This window comes from Rhea pennata, chromosome 3 (assembly GCF_028389875.1).
Source record: "Rhea pennata isolate bPtePen1 chromosome 3, bPtePen1.pri, whole genome shotgun sequence".
In the NCBI taxonomy this organism is placed as follows: domain Eukaryota; kingdom Metazoa; phylum Chordata; class Aves; order Rheiformes; family Rheidae; genus Rhea; species Rhea pennata.
The window spans coordinates 109,475,217-109,496,347 of record NC_084665.1 but is presented as its reverse complement, the minus strand read 5'-3'; the positions used below and the strand labels follow the sequence as shown (position 1 = coordinate 109,496,347).

Sequence of the window (21,131 nt, the reverse complement as noted above, 5' to 3'; positions counted from 1 at the left end):
TTAAATAAATAAGTGAACAGTTCTTTCATTAGGTAATGTAAGGTCTGTATAAGATACTAGCTACTGTAAAAATAAATTGCTTTGGTCTTTACCTAAAGTATCTGCACTGTAAAAGAACTTCAGGAACTTTTGCAGAGGCAAAGAATTGCACCTGGTCAGCTTCAGTATTCAGCCTATTCAAGGAGGTTCAGGGATGTCCTTGTCAATAGGAGTGTTCAGTTTAAAATTTTAGACTTTGCTTAGGCCCTTGGAGAGGGCTTTATTTCTTCAGAGTGAAGTGGTGAAGAAACCAAACTCATTTTAAAAGTTGCTGGAAGCACACTAAGTTTTCCAACTCTTTGGTTTCGTTGCTCACAGAATTTTTCGAGAGGAGAAGGCAATGTACAAACAAACCCCCAAAATATGTTGTTGAAAAATTGGGATGCATTTGTGCCAACATTGTCTTGCTACATATTTCTCATAGACCAACTATCCTAGATTCCTAAAATACTTGTGTAATGTGGAGATATATGTACAGATCTCACTTCACAGCTTAGAAGGAGAAAAATGGTAATACAGTGGTATCATATGCTGAGCACTTAGGAACTGACAAGTGGCAGTAGCAGAAGCGGTGAAGTGTTCTAAAGCAGGCGACGCTGCCTGGATAATGAAACAGTCCATCTGGGCAGAAAGCCTGTATGACCACCTAGGTTCAGAATGGTAGCCATCGTGGTTTTCCGTGCTTGGGAGAAAGTGAGTAATTTGATACGCAGACCACAGATTTAGAAACACTTGTTTCTGAACTCTTTGGCCTTTATTAGGAATGTAGCTGCTATATTACTGAAGTATCATTGCCTCTCTCTGCAGAATCTCTCAAACTAAATGCTTTATATTTTCCTTTTCAAAAAGAAGGTGCTGTTTTGCATGAGTCCTTACACGAACAATATAAAGAGCTGTATATTTTGCCAAAATATGTTTTAATATGTATGTGATAGGAACAAAGGGAGCAATCAATTAACCACGTAAAGGTCCTTATTCTCCAGGGACTCCTTGTATGACTTGGAAGGAGTCACTCAACTTCTCTGTGTCTCAATCTCCCATCTGTAAAATGGAATTAAGATACCTACCTCACAGGGGTGTTGTGAGGCTTTCTTAAATAACATTTGTAAAGTGCTTTGAGATCCTTGGATGAAAAGTGGAATCAGAAACCAAGCTATTCACTTTATAGTGCAACACAAGAGTGCACTTACGTTCAGATGGCTGAAGGCTTCCAGCTCTTTAAAGCTATCCCACATACCCTTCACAATAATTTCCCTACCTATCATGTCCTGGGAGCTACAAAGAACAAACTTTGCAATCAAAAATACCCAAACAGTCATACTTTTGCTGAGATGAGGGATAAAAAAAAAATGACCTTCTTTTTAACCTGTGTTGCATATTTCTTGTCCATGCAACCCTAAACTTACTGAAGTAGGGCATATAGTAACTTTGTCTACTCTTCACCTAAATTTGCCAGGTTGTTTTTGAGAAAAAAATTAGCTGCTTCTCTCAATTAAAAAAAATGAAATTTGGATCAAAGATTACAAAATTAGGAAGGGATAGAAGGGATGTTTCACTCCTATATGCTTTGCAGTCATTTAACAAATAGCCACTAAACAGTACAGTGTAAGGTAGGTACCCAGTTAAAGATTAAATCTTAGGTAACATAGAAACATGAAATGAAATCAAGATTAGATTTTACAGGGTTGAATCAAAGAAAAGGCACATAGGTTCATACATAGCTGCTAGGATAACATAATTTCCAGAACTACCTTTACCTAATACACAAACTAATTTAGTGCTTAAACCTTTAGATTAGTAAATAAGTGGTACAGATGCTTCATTAGAGCAGGCCAGAGAGCTCAGCATCTGCCAAACAGTGCTACTGAGCAGGTGAAATAGTACACATAAATACCCTTTTCCTCCAGATTAAGTGCTGCATGGAGAACGTGAGAAAAATAGTGAGCTGTTAGAGAAATGCGAAGTAAAGGATGCAAGAAATGGCCAAAAATTGAATGAGGAGGAATGCAGCTTGATTAAATATTTTGTTTTCCTGCCTCTCTCATCCAAGATTCATGCTCCACATTTTCTTCTCCTCCACCACCCTCTTTTGTTCTTCTCTTTAGGACTGAATGGGCAGGACAGTTGAAAAGGATATAACCAAACAGAATAAAAAATGTTACAGCTTTCACCCTGATTCACCTACTCAAAAGGAATTTACATGTCTTCATTCATACAGTACGTGATTCATATTTTGACTTTTCACTGTTGTGGAGGCAAAACATAACACATTCCTCCCATTGGTGATCATTTACAGGACTCTCATTCATGTGAAAACAAGCACAAAACCCCAAATTGTTCACATTCCAAAAATTTGCCTAGAGTATTCAGTATCCTGCTAAACTCAGATTTGAACTGACTTCGCCAGTGTTTCTAGATGTCTCATCCTAAATTTGAAGGCACTGGCTTCACTGCTGAAGGCACTGCTTTTTTAACTACTTTAATGTTCCTTCTTTACATTTGACTGCCCATCAGACAAAGTTACAAGAAGTGCCCCATAAAAACAGCAGTTTCTAGTGAATAATATCTTCTTGGTAACAGGTTTTAGACTTAATATTTAAGTTAATACGGGATTTGTTTGTACATTTCACTTTAGAAAATGATCATTAATATATTAAAACCTTTGCTATTCCAATAGTACAAACTAATTATCCAATAATCCTTAACTACTTACTTCTATACAGACATTCAAGATGGAAATTTTTCAAATAGGAAGCTTAAGTGACATTCCTTACTTCACGGAAAAGCTGATATGCTGATATACTTAATTTTTGAAGGACTGAAGCATAAATATGAATTATGATTATCTTGAGAACAACAGGCAACTAAAATAAAACCATCTTTATTGATAAATAGGTAACCCACCATGGACTTTGAATGTCTTGTCACTTAAAAATAACATACATCCTTCCCTGTTAATTATCTTCCCACCATATACAAGTAGATAATGTATATTACACAATATTTTACCCTTAGAGTATTTTCTTTCCTAGACATAGCCTCGTTATCTATCAGGTCTGCTGCTTAACTACAGCCTACTATCATCCCAGGATCCCTAACCACTGTGTAGGAAGAACACTATCTTTTGGCGGAAATATCAGTTATTGTGCTGTTGAGCTTTGTATTTAAAACTCTTATTTATTAACTTGTCCACTGACCTAAAAAATTATTTTTACCACAAATGCTTTCTTGTCATCAAAATGTTAGTGTATGAGCCACCTACTACCTGAAATTTCCTGCTTTACTTTCTTTAACCTGAAACATCAAAGTCACACCTTAGAAAATGCTATGTATTTAGGTGTACTAGTGTTGCAAATACATCAAAGCTGAAAAGATGACATCTCAAATTGATGGGCTAGCTCTTGAGCAGGTGTTAATTGTCCTAGCTCTGCCGATTTCTTTCAGTTTACACCAGCTGAAAAACTGGCCTAGCATGTCAATCTAATGACAGCTTTAGGAACTTTTTTTTTCAAGTTATGATGGAACACATTCAAATATTGTTTGAGTAGCTGCCTATCAAAATTTATTTTATGAGACGTTCATTAGTAAATAATGATGAATGTATATTTATTTTAAGAGTGGGCCTAAGAAAGGTATAACTTCTGAATGAACATAAGATACCAGAAAACACTCTCTGGATGATATTCATCTGACCAAATGTGGATATCTTTAAGATGAGCATCTACTCTGAGCTGATTCTCCTGGAGTCCCTTTGTTGTCAGTGAAGAGAAACAGGCACTTCTAGTGGGTGAATAATTTCATCCTGAAGAAGGTATCTTAATCGGACCAGGTGCATTGTGCCCTTAACGCCACTGTTTCTCTCACTGACTAGAATGGGAACATTAAATAGCTTACTCAGATATAGATGCCTGCCTTGCTCATGTCTAAAATTAGGTGAGATGAACCTCGCCCTCAGGGCCTCACATTGGCTCTGTTTTGTTAAGTTGTCCCTCTCTTATTCAACAGTTACTAAAGCAAAACTATTAAAAACATGGTAACTCTGTACCATTATGTTATACTATACAGGATAGTAATTAACAGCCCTATTGTGTATATATAATTAGATGAATTAGACAATCATATTTACTTACAATTATATTGTGCATATAATTGCTTCCATCTTCCTTTCATTTAACAATTCTTTAAAAATTCTTACTTTTCCACAGTTTGCATAGTTAAGCTGATACATTTTGATTTTTACTGGTGGTTCCACTAACTGAAATGCCATTTTGATCTTTGCATATAGTTATTGTTTATCTAGTGTTATTGGTCTATGAAGTGTTTAAAAAAGTGGTGATTTCCTGTTTGGTGCGTATTCTTTCTCTTTTGATGAATATACATTCATCAGTAAGAGAATAAATCCAGTAGTACTCACTCCTTTGCCGTCTGCCATATTTAGAAATAAAGGAGTAAGAAAAGTTTGAAACTTAGACAATTATGTCATATTAACAATATGATATCTAATATACCCCATAGAACTGTAAATAAAGAAGTGAAAGGAGAAACTTAAGTACTTAATGTTTTAAATATTATGCTTAAAAAGTATAATATTTTCAGCAATAATAGTGATTAGCATTTTGATTGTCTCTTTTCCTATCAATACTGTGAAAGAAATTCATGTGACTAGCAAATAAACAAAAATAGCATTATCGACTATAGAGAAATTCACTTAATAAGAGCAGTTTAAACTTAACTGCACATGGGCCTTAGTGTTATAGAATTGCTGTATGATTAACAATATTTGACATGCAGTTTGTTTTCTGTCCGTGCGATTGCAACAACAGTTCCAACTGTAGCCACTTCTTTTTCTTTTCTTTTCCTTTTTCTTTCTTTCTTTGTTTCTTTCTTTGTTTCTGTTTTTTATGCAGAAGACCATCAAATGAATTGTCACAATACTCGAATAATGCAAGACACAGAAAAAGACGATAACAATAATGATGAGTATGATAATTACGATGAACTGGTGGCCAAGTCATTGTTGAATCTTGGCAAAATTGCAGAGGATGCAGCATACAGAGCCAGGACAGAATCAGAAATGAACAGCAATACATCTAATAGTCTGGAAGATGATAGTGACAAAAATGAAAACATTGGTCGGAAAAGTGAGCTAAGTTTAGATTTAGACAGTGATGTTGTTAGGGAAACAGTGGACTCCCTTAAATTACTAGCACAAGGACATGGTGTAGTGCTTTCAGAAAATATTAATGACAGAAATTATGCAGACAATACTTCACAGCAAGATAATAGGAATATGAACTTTGTAATGCTAGGGAAACCTGTGAACAATGGACTTACAGAAAAAATGGTGGAGGAAAGTGATGAAGAGGTGTGTCTCAGCAGTTTGGAGTGCTTAAGGAACCAGTGTTTTGATCTGGCTAGGAAACTCAGTGAGACAAACCCACAGGAAAGAAATCAACAGCAAAACATGAACACTCGTCAGCATGTCAGGCAAGAAGATGACTTCCAAGGAAGAACACCAGACCGGAATTACTCTGATATGATGAACCTAATGAGACTTGAAGAACAGTTGAGCCCCAGATCTAGAACTTTTTCTAGCTGTGCAAAGGAGGATGGTTGTCATGAAAGAGACGATGATACCACCTCTATTACTTCAGATAGGTCTGAAGAAGTGTTTGATATGACAAAAGGTAACTTAACCCTGCTTGAGAAAGCAATTGCTTTGGAAACTGAGAGAGCAAAAGCCATGAGAGAAAAAATGGCAGTGGAAGCTGGAAGGAGGGATAATATGAGATCATTTGAGGAACAATCTCCAAGACAACTTTCTGGGGATGACAGGAAGCCTAAACCCAGTGACGGCCATGTCAAAAAGCCATATTATGGTAAAGGTAATATTTCTATATACCGTATGTTATGTCATGAGAAAGTGTGAGCTAACATGTCAAGATTTGCGTAGAATTCTGAAGTGATTAATTCCACAAAATGGGAACTTTATTTGAATTGTAGTAGTATGGCATGATTGTAAAATAGCATCATGCTGTGACTTTAAAATAAAATAATTCATTCTACGGTGTTAGAAATACGTACAGTGTTTCAGTGAATATCATTTGGCTAAATTAAAAAAATAACTTTTCGGGGAAACAAAACAAATAAGAGATCATGTTGAAAGAGGCAAAGATTTTTCTCAAATTTTTAATATTTTTACAGTAATTATAATTAAAAAACAATGGAAACTTATGTTGTAAACTATACAGGATAGAGGGGTTTTATGTAGCAGTTAGTCAATCAGCTATGAAGTGAATATTTTACAGATTGGATTGGGTAGGTGGCATCGTGATTTATAAAATTATCATCATATGACAGTTATTGATGAAGCCTCTCCCATCTAAAATGTAGAATTGCCTGATAGAAATTGAACAGTATCAGAATGACCGATAACATAAAATAGGGGCAGTGACTGCACATTAATTATCTTAAGATAGTAAGGTAATGGAAACCATTTGCTATGCAAGGCATGGTGTGGCCTGGGCTGAGATCAATAGCAATTTCTTTCTTATGTGCATTCCACTTCACTGGTTTCATTCCATTGTGGAAATAGTTAAGGTGCTGCCTTGACCATAATTCAATATAAAAGACCAAAAAAAAAAAGAAAAAAAAAGAAAAGAACAGACTAAAGATTACCTTTAGCATGCGTTTTAATTTACAGGATTATCCTGATGATGGTGTGTTGATGTTACCACACCCCTCTTCAATGTGTCTGCATCTATACGTGTAGGGCCATGCTGTATTAAGTGTTCAATACCTCCTGAGATCATTGAACACCCTTAATTCCCATTGACTTTAGTGGAAGCTGAGGACATGGTATTTCTTGGGAGATGCTAAGCAGGGCCTGGATCTTTCTTGTCTTTATTATAACAATATTTGGTTTCATTTCCATAAGTGAGATGGTGGGCATTTTTCTCCTTTTTTATGAATTCCTGTTTAGATAAAGAGTGATACCCTAACATCTGCCTGTGACATTCAGGCAATCAACAGCATCTTGATCCAAGAAAGGTTGATCTTTTTTCACAAGGCTTAAAGAAAAGTAATGGCCAATCTGTTAGACAAGTATGGAGATTACTGATGTCAGACAGTCTTCTGCAATGTATTTGAGAGAAACATCGTTTCTTTTAAACACAAATATATGATCCAACAAACGCTGTAGTAACTTGGGGTATTTGGGGAAGACAATTTAGTTAGTGTATTACTGCATAGCCATGTGGATGTCATGCTAAATGTTGTTTGTATATGATACATAGTAGGTATAATTTCCCTTTGAATACGTCTCTAATAAAAACACAGAAAACATGGCAAACCAATATTAATTTTTAAGAGCTTTATATCTCTGGTGCTATCCAGCCTTTCTGGTCTATGTATGCTTAGGAAAACATTTATGCATTTAGAACTGCTGTCTCCAAAAAACTAGTTAAATTTTGACAATGGCAAAAATATGGACTTCCTATTCCTGTAAATTTTAGAGCTTTGAACCATCCTACCTCTTAGGAGCTGCAGACTGAATTGGTGATAGGTCCAGACTCCAGCCAGGGATCCAAAGGACAGTCCTAAAGATTGTGGTAGTTTGTACAAAGAAGCCTTGTGGAGTGGATCCTTCTAGTCTTTCTTTCTTTATTTATTTTTCTTTTTCTTTTTCTTTTTTTTTTTAATAAGCGAAAAGGTTCCTTCCTTACTTTAAAAACATGTAGGTAACACTACTGCCGTCATTGACAGAGGAAGCTTTAAGTAAGGCAGTCAATTTTATCATTTGTTTTCAACTCATATAGAATTTTCCAAATATTCATGAAAAAGATATTCACAGAGTTGCATGATATGGTTAAGTGGAAACATTCTGGGTGCACAGGTATTCAGTGGGAACTGCCTCCTGTCTTCTGTCTTCCGGAGTTCTGCTCTCAGAGATTGCTGAAATAACCATTAAGGGACTACAAAGCATTTTTCCCATGCCATTTAAAGCCTTCTAAACAGGCTTTCTTCTGAAATTTAAGAATTTTAAAACTTTCTGAGTCATCTGATAACCTTCACATAGGCAATATTCCCATTGTGGCAAGGAGTGAGGAAAGGTTACAGAACTAACTAGAACTATGCAGTACTTTTCCCCATTAGCAGCAAAGGTTTTACATGAGCATCCAGTGTTTCTTGTAAAGTTGTGGAAAATTTTAGTTGGATGTCTTCCATTAAAAGCAATGGGAAATTGTACAAGTATAATTTTGTACAAGTTTTGAAAACATTAAGATTAGTATACAGCATCTTTTCTGACTCATTAGACCATAAAGGCTCTTATGGAGGTGATATATGCTATAATTTTATAGCACAGTACTGAATATAAAGGAGGATTTACTTGACACTGTAAGATGTAAGTGTCCAGATCCTCAGCAGCTCTAAATTAGAATACCTCTACTGACTTCAGCGCAGTTATGATAAAATATAGTAGCTAAAGTTTCTCTCGTTTAAAGTCTCCAAAAAGCCATTATGGTCCGTTAATCATCTACATTTTTTTTGCAGTCTTTGAATATTGTTATATTTACATAATCTATATTTCATTTACATTATTTATTCACTTATCCTATACTTTTACACATCCCAAAATACTTGACATTAGAGTTGTTAAAAGAGTTTTGTATGTACGTAGCTGTGGGCTTGGTGTTCTAGTGGTCTCAGCACAGGCCTCTCTGGTAGGAATTCTAATCCCTCCTCTGACATTTACTCCTTCTGTGGCCTTGGGTTTAACTTTCTAATCTCTTTATTCCAGTTTCCTGAGATATAAGATTACAGTATTTTCAGGAGTGTTCTGATAACTATATAGCACTTTGAAGATGAATTTGTATATGGATTTCTTGTAGAAAAGCATAAAACAACGAACTGTATCCTACAGTCAGCATGCAGGCTAAGTAAAATAAAACTTTCACATTCACAGATTCCATTTGCAAAAGACAAGTTTTAAATATGGTGTTAAAATTTAAGAAGGGAAATAAGACGTGGAGAGTCATTTACAATGAGCTAAAGAATTTCTCTGAAACCAAGGTTTTTAGGAAGGACTTGGAATGTAAGAACATATCAGAAGTAGTGGAGGGGAATCAAGGAAAAATAAGTCTGCAGCTGAATGTGAACTCTGGATTGTATTCTATATACTTAAAAAATAGATTATATGTGAAGATCTATAAGTACTGAAATTTCTACTGGTTGTACTGAGTGTTGCATTTGTTGAAGTTGGGATGGAATTTAATGTAAGATTTAATGGAAAACAAATAGAAAAATCTTACTTTCCAAAGAAGAAAGCATAAATCCTGAAGCAAAGCAATGACAAAAAGCAACATAAACTACTTAAATGATGATAGCTCAGATTGAGTATCGAAAGACAGCTGGACTGAAAAAAAAAATCAGAAAGGGTTGTTGGTTGATTCTGAGCCAAAATGGTAGCAGTTAGAGTATCCTGAATTTTATTCTTTTAATATCAGTGTAAAAATTGCTAATAGTTTCCAAAATATGACAACTGTGATTAAGATGATGTGATGTAACTTGTATCATATGCTGGGCTTTAAGTCTAGGGATGTTATTTGACAAATGTTCTGTTACAGGAAACAAACTGATGAAGTATATGAGCAAGTTCTAGTTTAGGATTAATTTCACCAGCAGTTTCACTACTTCCGTGGCAGAAAACTTTAGTTTGTTGAAAAAAAATGTCTATTTAGACTTTTCATTGATTTGTACGCAGAAGATTCAACATTCTAAATGATCATTTACCTTTTAAGCATGTGAATATTCAAGTATTATGTATGCATGTCTGTAGTGGCCCCAAATTTACACGGCAAGTGATACTTTCAGTAATTCTGATTATAGTATTTACTCCGCATTAATTTTTTTGAAGATAAAAAGAGTATATACATAATTTCTCTTCTTAAGAAATTTAAAGAAAAGAGTCATCTGCTCAAAGAGCCTTGAAAAAAGGATTTATTTGTGCTGACTCATTAAATCATTATGCTAAAGAGCTGGGTTTGCTACTCTCAGGACATCGAACTTCTGTGACAGCACATTTGCAGACTTTAATACATCAGGCAAATAAGAATGAAAAGAAGGGAAACTCCAGCTAAACATTTTCCAAATGACCTTACACACTTGAGCTGATGCTTGCCAGCAGAAAATTGATTGACAGTGGTATGACTTTGCTATAAAAAGGTCATTTTCCAATCACTATGAATGGTTATTACTGTGATCATAGGAGCCTGCAACCTGAAAAGAAGATAACAGGATAAAAGTGACAAAATTGTGTTAAGAAGTAGAAGGGTTTTTTTTTCTTCTAATTTTCATAAGAACATTTACCAAAAAATAATTGACATCATTAAATGAACCTTCTTACAGAGATGTGGAAAGCATCATTCACTTGACACATTTGTTGTAAATTATAGATCCCTCAAGAACAGAAAAGAAAGAGAGCAAATGTCCTACCCCTGGGTGTGATGGAACGGGCCATGTAACGGGGCTTTACCCCCATCACCGCAGTTTGTCAGGATGCCCACACAAAGATAGGGTCCCTCCAGAAAGTAAGTCCACATTGTTTCATGAAAACCGGGGATAAAACTACAAAGATTTTTCTAGCATGCTTTTTAAACCTTTTATTTAAAAAAATTAATTTCATTTTTCAGTACGGTATGTCTCAACTTAGTCAACTGTTCTGTGTTCTAGTTTTTCCTTTATTCCATCATTTCCATTCTCTACTAACTTTTACACTAAAAAGAACAACTTTTAAAGCTGTATTCTTTGATTTTAAGGATGCTAGATTATTTTTAAGGAGATATATTCAATCAACAAAGAAAAGATTCCAGAAAATGTGCACTGCTTTTACTTCTGCATGCTGATGTCACATCAGCTGTCCCTGTTGTTTTGTACAAGAATAATTGTACTTGAAAAACTTAACACTCCCTTTCTGATATTGTTGTTGTGTCTTAAACATAACTTATACTAAACAAATTTCTATTATTAAAAGTAGCAATTTGGCTGTTTACTTAGTTGAGCAATATTTTGAGCAATCTTCCCCTGTCACTTATATCAGTGGAATTTCCTATGATGTCAGTAGATCCCTGCAAGGGAAGTTCACCTGTGTGAACACTAAAGGAAGTTCATCTGAAAGCAAGAGGCTTCATTTCTGGAAGTCACTTCCTTGGCTGGTAGAAATTGGCATAGTTCCGTGGAAGCTAATTGTTCTATGCTAATTTACACCAGGTAAGCATCTAGCTAAAATCCAGTTCTCTTTCTCACTGGTTTAAAAATGGAGTTACTCCATTGAAGCTTATGGGCCTAAATCTACATTGTCCCTCACTTACCTAACTTCAATGGATTTAGAGCTGCATAAAGGAAGAGTTAAAGACAGTCAAGGCTGAAATGATCCTCAGTTTCCAAAGGAAAGGTAGACTCTGAAGAATAGGACAGCAGAAGTCAATTAGCACACCAAGAATGGCAGATGTAAGAGGTGTCCTCTTTCATAGTAGAGTGGCTTCTTCCAGAAGTAAAGTAACAAGGAAGTACTTAAGGAAAGTTTGTTATATCTTGGTTTATCTCTGAATACAGTAGAACAAATAGACTCATTTCTCTGCTTTGCAAGATGCAGTAATTTTTCGAACCACAAATATTTGTTCAGTTGCTCAAAGTTCTCTCATTTTTATAAATGGTAAATAAAAAGCTCTTTAGAAGACTTTGTAAATCAAAGAAGAATATAGCTTTAAACTGTTTGCATGCTCTTGTACCTACTAAAATGAAAAAGGTGAGCTCATCTTTTTATTTTTTTCCTGTGATGTTGGCCTTGTGAAGCATGTTTCAAGAACAGCTTTGAATAGTAGGAATTTCAGAGTAAAGCTTTTGCATCTATACACATTTTAGTACCCTGATGATGAGGTGATGATGATGGTTATCTTCTAATCAGTATCTGTGGTTAAATTCTCAAGTCTTTGTACAGCTTTTATTCAGTTCTTTACTCAGTCAAGGAATTTGCTGATTTTATTAGAGTTTTATTGAGTGAGAACTAAATACAGGCTTCCAGAATAGTTCTTGTGTGAGAAAACCAGAACTTTGCAAGGGCTGGATGACCGCTTTCTGTAGAGTGATGCACTGCCATCCAGCCCTGAGACATGGATTCAGATATGTCTTGCATCATACTGAAGAAATTATTTCAGTCTAATTTCTATTTAGCATTGCCAAAAAACTCTCGATAATTTGGCCTCCAAGAGCATGAGCTTTATGATTCATAAAAGAACTGCTTTGAGGGTCTTGGGAGTAAATTTTCCATCCAGCTTGCAATGGAAGCTGATGCAAATCAGTTTACTTGCTTAAGCTTGTAGCACTTCTTTCTTACATATTTTTTTTCCCACTATCCCTCAACTTTTTAAGTGCTTATTTTTAGTTTTTACTCTTAAAAAAATTATCACATTTTTCACATCTGTAGAGAGTACAGATAAGAAAAGGACCGATTTTGCTCATCATATAGATATGAATGGTATATCTATACAGATGTGGGCTGAACTGAGCCCTAGCTCAATTGGGCTGGCTTATAGTTAGTGTTAAAGTCTGATAAGGGTTGTACTGAGGTATACTTCAAATAATTTAGTGTTCTGTCAGTATAACTTGAGAGTTCACTTTTACCTTTCAAGTTTGATACTGTGTGTATAAAACTATTATGAATGCATACTTTTCCTGAAAGAATTTTTCTAGTCCATAGTTCTGCGTTGGACTGTTGCGAGCTCACATTTTACTTTTGAGCTGATCACTGCTCAGGGTTTTTGTATGAAGATGTTGGAAGTCTTCTGCTTCACTGTCACGCTAGAAACACATTTGTTCGTAGGTTTTGTAACCTTCATAACTTTTGTACCTGTTACCCTGTGTTAATGAGCATAGGGTCACAATACTTCCTTCCCTCATCAGGCTTTATTGGCTATCTGTGTCACATGTTTTTTGAGGAATGCTGGTTGTTAATGAATTGTACTTTGTTTTAAAATGGTTTCATATATACTGGGACTTGATTTTTTTTCTTGTTTTCATACTCTGCTGTTTTCTCTTACTCTCCTTGTCAAGTTCTTGCCATGCATGAAAATGTTCTTAAGTGTCCTACACCAGGCTGCACAGGCCGGGGCCACGTAAATAGCAACAGGAATTCCCACCGAAGGTAAGGATGCCATCGCTGGACTCCAGCCTAGAGGGAACAGTGCTTCCGAACTGCAGCCCTTCTAGCAGTCCATTGGTAGGGGGGAGTGTGAGTGTATGTTTTGTTGTTTTGTTTTTAAGATTGACAGATGGTGCTTCGTGTCCTGCATTAATTTTAAAGAATAACATTTCTTCGTATATTTTATGAGGAGGACAAATGCACATTTCCTTCAGTAAGGATGAATTGATCTACAGAAGGCATTTTAAGCCTTTTAAGCTTTTTGGGTGGATTTTCCTTTTGTTTTGGTATTATCCAAACTCTTTATGGGTATGTCACAGGAAACAGGAAAAATCTACCAACATCATCAAGACTAGAGAGAGTTCTTGTTCTGACACTTCACCCTCTTCAGAGATTATTTCGTAGTGCATGAAAAAAATCCACTCTGTTCATGAAAATGATTTTGTAGAGATGAGAAACAGCATTCTAAGTGCACAGACATTACAGGAGTTAACTTTTCTGCTACCCACAGACTTAATTCTGAAGTCTTTATTCAGATAAAATTAAATGAGAATTTTGCCTGATTAAGAAACATTATGAAAATATCTCATTAAATTAAAACAGAACAGACAGACAGACAACAGAAATGTCCATTTTCTAGTCAAACGAGGAATTTAAGGAAAACTGCAACTTTTCAATAGATTCCTAGGATTAGTTTTATAGATTCTTGTAGAAGGGATGTCATTGCCTATTAAATTCTGTCAAAAAAGTAACAAAATTATTGAAATATTGTTATAATATGTTATGATTTTCCCATAGAAGAACAAGGTCTTGTCTTACTGCTTTAAAAAAATCTAGGAAATCTGAGTAGAGGGCAAAAGTAGCTATGCAAGGCTCCTATTATCAAGCTCTTATTTTACTGTTAATCGTAGCGTGAAGGCTTAAGAGACTACACAGGTACTGGATGTACAGTCTTACAAGCTCTGGGTTACTACAGCCCTCATGTTAACTGCATGTCTCCCAGCACACTCTTGTGGGCATCGATCCCTTTATAATAAGCTCTGGCACCCCTTTCTCCTGTGTAGTGATGCTGCCAGTAGATTCAGCAAAAATCTCTGAGAAGGCTCCATGGGAATTACTGCTGCTGGAAGCAGCATTCATTTGTGGTTGAATATCTAATAACATATTTGAGATGTCTGAAGAAGAGTGTGTCAGTGGCGTGCAGCTGCCCCTTGCATTACTGCCAAGCCACACAGAGCCCCCTCACCCCGCTGCAGGACTAGGACCGGGGGTGGTTCTGTAGCTACCCAGGGAGGGCAGTCTGCAGTCAGTGCTTACCTCTTTCTGCAGCTTTTGGGGCATTTGGCTCTGCTTCACTTTTTTATTTTTTTTATTTTTATTTTTTCCTGTAGAGAGGGGAACATCTGGGAATGCACTGATTTGCCTTTCATTTTAATTTCTTTCCCTGTGGAGAACACAGAGAGCTATGGTCACATAAGCACGCAATAGACTATGACAAGGAAGGGACCCCCTCCATTGGCAGGTCACAGGTTTTTACAGCTTCACTAAGAGCACCATCTGCTGGCACCAGCATATTTATTTTCCTGTTCTAAAGCTTTTCCAAAAGAATCAGACTTATTGTCACTTCAGTAATACTCAGCATTTGCAAATTTAATTGAATTATGATTCAAGTTCAGAAGTTCTTTCATGTTACACCATCTACTCTTAGCACATACTTTAGTGGTTGAAATTCATGAACTTGCACTAAGTATAACATACTTGAGATGTAGATTTAGAGACCCAAGGCCAAATTTTGCACTCATTTGTATATCTTGAAAAAAAAAAGATTGGAATAATGGAGCAAAGTGAGGTATGAAGGAGCACAAGATTTGGCCTATATGGTGTTGTCATTGAATCATCTTTAGCAGCCATTTCAGTGGCAACATTTGTGGATGCATAAAGGTCCTATGTCTGCTAACAGAGTTGCACAGTAGATGCCAGTTTATATTCTCCTGTTCTACTGATATGTTCACTGGCTAACATCCGTGGATAATCTATGGATGTAGGGTCAGAGAAGAACAGCAGATGAGGGATCTACTACACAACTTTGAAAGTAGAATAAAGGAAGTCTATTCTAGAGAAAATATATATGACCAAGAAGCTTTTGGAAACTCTTTTCCTTCAGATTCTTCCTGGTGCTGGCTAAGGAGGAGAAGAAGTAGTTGGATCAGTGCTATAATGTGAAACTGCGCAGGACAAGGCAATTAAATTTCCTTTCTGTAATTGCAGCCTCTCTGGATGTCCTATTGCTGCAGCAGAGAAACTGGCTAAAGCTCAAGAGAAGCATCAGAACTGTGATGTGTCAAAATCAAACCAGGCATCAGATCGGGTTTTAAGGTATTAGAAATCACTATAATACTTATTATTATGCAAAATTCGTCACACATTCACCTAATCTGAGAATTTATATTTATATACATTGTATATACATATATATCTCTTTTAAAGAACAGTTAGAATTAGGGCTTCTGGATCCAATTCTCTCAGTGTTTATTTCCCACTCAATTTACATGGGGGAGGGTTGGTAATTATTTTGGCAAATACATGTAAAGCTGAAAAGCTCATTTTTGTCTTAGGCATTGTTTGGTGTAAAGATGACTGCTGGAGTGCAAAGTCTAAGAACAATGTGAAAAAAGTTGGTATCTTTGGGGAATAAACTAATATTTACCGGTAAGTCTTGGTTTTTTCAGCAGGCTTTTACTAGTAAATATCAGTTTAAATTAAACCAGAAGCCCTATTTGCTTTATGAAACTGGCAGTACACCTTTGACAGGACACTTCGAAAAATGCCAGATATGCTTTAGATTCCAAAGTAAGATCAGGGTTAGTTCTTTGTCTCTGTTCCCCTACTCGCTGCCAGGCAGAATGGAAAGAGAAAATTTGTCCTAAATTTTCTATATGGAAGGACCTGGAACTAGTCTGGCATAAGTTACACCCCTTTCCTCCATCCATACAAGATTCTGTATTTATCCAAAACTGAATTCATGTTTACATTATTGTCTCCACTTTTGAGACATGTGGGTGGAAAAAATATTATTTCTAGGGAGCTGAAGTGTGAAGGATACATGTAAAGGAACTAGACTTCTACATGAATGTACCAGCCTTATGCTGATGATGCCCCAAGAGCTGCAGAATTTCTCCATGGATGTTGTGGTATCTTTGGGCTAGGATGGGTACATCCGTCCCTGCTGCCTCGGAGAATTTGGAGGATCTGCCACAGCTTAAGTTTCCAGGATTTCCTACTTATCCCTTAGATTTCTTAGTATTTAGTTATCCTCTAGATTTAAAATCTGATAGGATGATTTAAAACAAAATTTTTCAATTGTATTACCAGCATCATTCTTTGAATATTCTCCTAAAACTTCATCTAATCTTGATGGTCTTTTCAAAAACAGTTTGTTCATATAGCCAAGAAGACAGAATTGTTTCACATCTGCAAAAGATTTTTTGTAGTGTCTGTTGACTTTGTTTTCTTTCCTCAGATTGTTTTTTGATGGGCCTCATCTTAACTGCCCATAATTCAAATTGTACTATTTTTCATACAGCATCCCAGACAATTTTCTTAGAGATGAGTGCTTTAAAATTGATTAACAAAAAAACACCCATTGAGGGAATAACACCTTTTCTCACTGATAGAAAAAGGCAAATCAGAAAAGCAGTGGCTTTCACCTATGCTCTCTGTAGAGAAATCAGTGAAGTCGGATGCCACACAGAGAAGGCAGCTGCTCAAAATCAGTGTCTGGGTTGCTTGTAAACTTCCTAGATAGTTGCACTGGAAGCTTAACTTCTGCCTGTGAGTCTGCCCTGTGTTTCAGATTTGATAGGCAACCCAGATAATGCTGTCATCTTAGACCCTGTTTCCCTTCTACTTTCAAGTCACAGAAGTATTTAAGATGAGGAACTTCACAGTTTTTTTTACAAAATTTACATGCAGGCAACTGATTGCTTGACATAGGTGCTCTAAGTGTAAATCTTGAATATTTGTCTTTATCCCAGTTTCCATCCCTCCTGCATTTAGAATTTCTTACTTAAAAAGAAATCAAGTTCATAGGACAGAAATTTGGAATTTGCATTGAATGTGCAGGATTTGAATTTCATTTTTTTAGCTAAATATAAATTATCTTGAGATCGGATCACAATATTTTTCTTATCAGCTCATTGTATAAATTAGTCCACGGTATTTTTTGAGGAGGAAGTCTCTAAAGGAACCAGCATACATAAATCAAACAGAATAGTATAACTAATGTGATTTCTTGGGTAATCTTTACATAAATATCTTGTCTAAATTCTATGGAAATAAATTCATTCAGAAATATATAATATTCAAAACTATTTCTTACTGTTTATCACATTGCATTTTCTCAGCCAGCAGGATGATTCTTCTAGTCTTGACTGAATTTATGTTCCTATGAATGTTCCTTCCATTTCCTCTGGTAATAAATGCAGTAGGAAAAAAAAGAAGAAGGAAAAAAAAGACTTGATTCTATAATTTTTGATTCCAGTAGAAGCACCTCAGGTGTGCTGTTCATCATCTTTACCTGCTGTGAATTGCAGTAGGTAGACATGCAGCACTATGCAGCATTTGTTCCTATGACCCCTTCATATAACACTTTCTTATATAATCAAGGTTTGCGGGATCTGACTTTCATTTACCTTCTTTATGTATAGAGAGCTGATGACTTCAGTGTCCACATGCAGAAGAGAGTGGGACAGTGGAGGAGTTTATTACAGCATTCTTTCACTGAAATTTCACAAGTTTCTCTAATGGACTGAATGAGATCAGTCAAGGCTTTCCCTGACTTTCCTCCCCAATCTGAAAGGAAAGAGAAATCTAGCTGATACAGTTCTATATTCATTTATAAGCCATTCCTTGTGATATGCATCTGTATCAAGAATCGTAGCTCCTGCCAGAACCTTGCACTTAAGGGTCAGCAGGACCTGCTCAGCTCCAAGTCAACAGAGATTGGGTGAAAGTCTCCTGTGTATTTCTCAAGAAGAACATGGATTTGTATACTGAAGGATGAAACAGGTCTACTTCCTTTGGAAAACATACAGGAAAATGGCATGCAACTCTGTTGAAACAAATTTAAAGGAAACACTAATAAGTCTTACTTAATACTTAGTACTTAATAAGTACTAATAAGTACTTAAGTCAAGCTTTCAGTGCTATTTTTTTTGACATTTAAAGGAACTTGTCCAAGCTCTTTCTATCAGTCTGATTGTTCCTCTCTAATTCACCTCCCAAAAGAGAAAATGTTTGCTATGTGATTCAATTATATAGGGGAAGGGAAACCCTGAAGTATTTTAAAACAGAATTTTAAAATACTTGCAGCTACAGGGTACATTTAGCAGTATTAGAACTAATTTTTTTCTAGGCTTTGTTCAATCAAATATATATTGTTTGTCTGCTGAAAATAACCAAACCAAGCAAATGCAATAATATATTGCTTTCTCTTGAGTACAAGAAATAAGTAAAATTTTCTAATCTGAACTATAAGTTATGCACAGACACAGTAAACTGAACTGCATCTAACAAACTTTACATATCTTTAATTTCTAGGCCCATGTGCTTTGTTAAGCAATTGGAGATCCCTCAGTATGGCTACAGAAACAATGTCCCCACCACCACACCCCGCTCCAACTTGGCCAAGGAACTAGAGAAATACTCTAAGACTACGTTTGAATATAACAGTTATGACAACCATGCCTATGGCAAGAGAGCCATAGCTCCCAAGGTGCAATCCAGGGATATATCCCCCAAAGGATATGATGGTAGGAGGTGCACACTCTTATACATGAGAGACAAGTTTGCAGTTAATCATGTTGTTGTATATGTAAACATCATACAAATAAGACATGTTTTCATGTTCATATAGTATTATGAGGAATGCTGTCATGTGTAAGTTATTTTTCAAGGCCGCCTTAAAAAGCGTTGTTTTATACGGTGCTTGCTTCAGGATTGTTGCGCTGCAAAAGAACATCTCCAGCTATTAAACTCCTGGGATGTACTGAACCACAATAAAAGCTAAATAACAGAGCTAGTCCTTGTAGTGCAGGAGCAGTGTATTATGTTGCTATCTGGAAGACCTGGCCTCATGGGTCACATTAGGATTCTAGCTTCTGTACAGTAGTTCAGGTAACTCATAAAGATAACATACTGGCTCTGTGGGGATACAGATGTAGAAAAATGGATCTCATTGCACTTCAGATATGACTGCTACTTACTTAATGAGGCATTTCTGCTCATTTCGTCCTCATGAATATACCTGTTGAATTCTCTGGAAAACCTCACATAGGATTTGACTGGAAATGGCTTCAGTTCAGGAAAAAACAATGAATGGTGTCTGTTGGGCAAGAGGGTTTGTATTAGAGGAAAAAAAGACACTACAAGATAAAGAATGAGGATTTGAATTCTAACCTTGAAAGATATTGAACACGTATCAGAATAATACAAATTGTATGTGAACATAGACACATATATTCATATATACAAACATGCATATGTATATGTATATGTATATACATCATAAACCTGTACCTTTATTTTTTTCTTTATTTTTTTCTTTTTTTTTGAATGTAAAACAGGGGTTTTCAGTTTAAATATTTGATACTACTCACTGACTACCATAGGAAATTGCAGGCAGGTATCAGATTTTTGTTTAGGAAAACAGAAATAAATATGTACTAATAGAACAATTTTGCTGTTGCCTGCCATTCAAAAGTAGGTAAGTCGAGAAAGGGAAGATTGTTTCAGCTTCTGCCTTCATATCTCTGATAATTTGGATATTTTGGTTTCTGATAGGATGAACAGGCATATGGTTCTTCCACCATAACAGAAAGCATAAGGGTTGTAAAATGTGTAAAATGTACACATTTTTTTGAGTAAAGTGCCTTTTTTTCTTGAAGTCTTTCTTCTCTCATACACTCTTATTTGCATGTGTCAGATTAGGCCTTGAACATTTTTAAAGATAATGCACTAACTGCATTTAACTTATTGCAGTTGATAAGGTGTTAAGTTTATAGTCATATAATGTAAATTAGATGTTTACTGCAGTGTATATGGTATATGTTTTGTCTGCTCTTGCAGAGGGGAAAGAATCAGAGTATTTCTAGGGAACTTGTGGACGTATATATTTAGGGATCAAGTTTCTGATGTTTGAACAAATGGTATATATTTTACCTCTTTTAAGATCCTAGCTCAGCAAAAGATTAGAACTACACTTTTTTCCCAAATCACCAGAATTTGAAAGCGCAGGTAATGTTAAACACAAAGTTAATGGTTATCTTTCCTTAAATGAGGAAAGATTAGACTGATTCAGCTAACCGTCTTTGTCCACTCTTTTTCTTTTAATTTAAATAGGAGCTTTACTTTCAAATGGTAATGGGATTAGGTTGTTTCACTGCACAGTAATCTGAGCCAGAGAAAGATGCTGGATGTATGTGATTGATGAAATCTTATCTTCTGACTCCACAGTGAAATAGAATATTGCCATTCCTAAGAAGGATGTAGCCACTTGTTGCTTGTATAGCAAGTATGCGTGGTTCTTGTGTACCCAGAACAGCTGAGGCCCGTTATAGATGTAGCAGGTTGTTCAATAAATGAAAGCTTAATTTCCTATGGATTTGTTCCATCCTACTGGCTCTGCAGGAGGCAGAACAGGCTGTAGCTCATTCCAAATGATGTGTGCTGTTTGGCTAGACAGACATGCTGTCTGGCCAGAAAACAGGACAAAACATTTAAAGGCACTCTGCAGTTCTCCGTCAATAAGGAACCTCATTGGAGATTTTCGTTCTACTCAACCAGCAATTTTCATCAAAGCTTAATGATCTCCTTATTTTTGATATTTGATAACTAC

At 35.9% G+C, this 21,131-nt stretch overlaps 1 protein-coding gene across 4 annotated transcripts in view; it reads left to right on the top strand.

Moving 5' to 3' along the window:
- MYT1L (myelin transcription factor 1 like) overlaps window positions 1-21,131 on the top strand; it is a 127,828-nt gene that overhangs the window by 42,648 nt on the left and 64,049 nt on the right. For 3 of the 4 annotated variants that reach the window (XM_062571140.1, XM_062571139.1, XM_062571138.1), the window contains exons 5-9: window positions 4,950-5,918; window positions 10,494-10,628; window positions 13,150-13,240; window positions 15,506-15,613; window positions 18,836-19,047. In XM_062571140.1, coding sequence (XP_062427124.1) covers window positions 4,950-5,918; window positions 10,494-10,628; window positions 13,150-13,240; window positions 15,506-15,613; window positions 18,836-19,047 — 1,515 coding nt within the window. Of the gene's footprint in view, window positions 1-4,949; window positions 5,925-10,493; window positions 10,629-13,149; window positions 13,241-15,505; window positions 15,614-18,835; window positions 19,048-21,131 lie in introns of all 4 variants that reach the window. The other variant, XM_062571137.1, reaches the window with a different exon arrangement.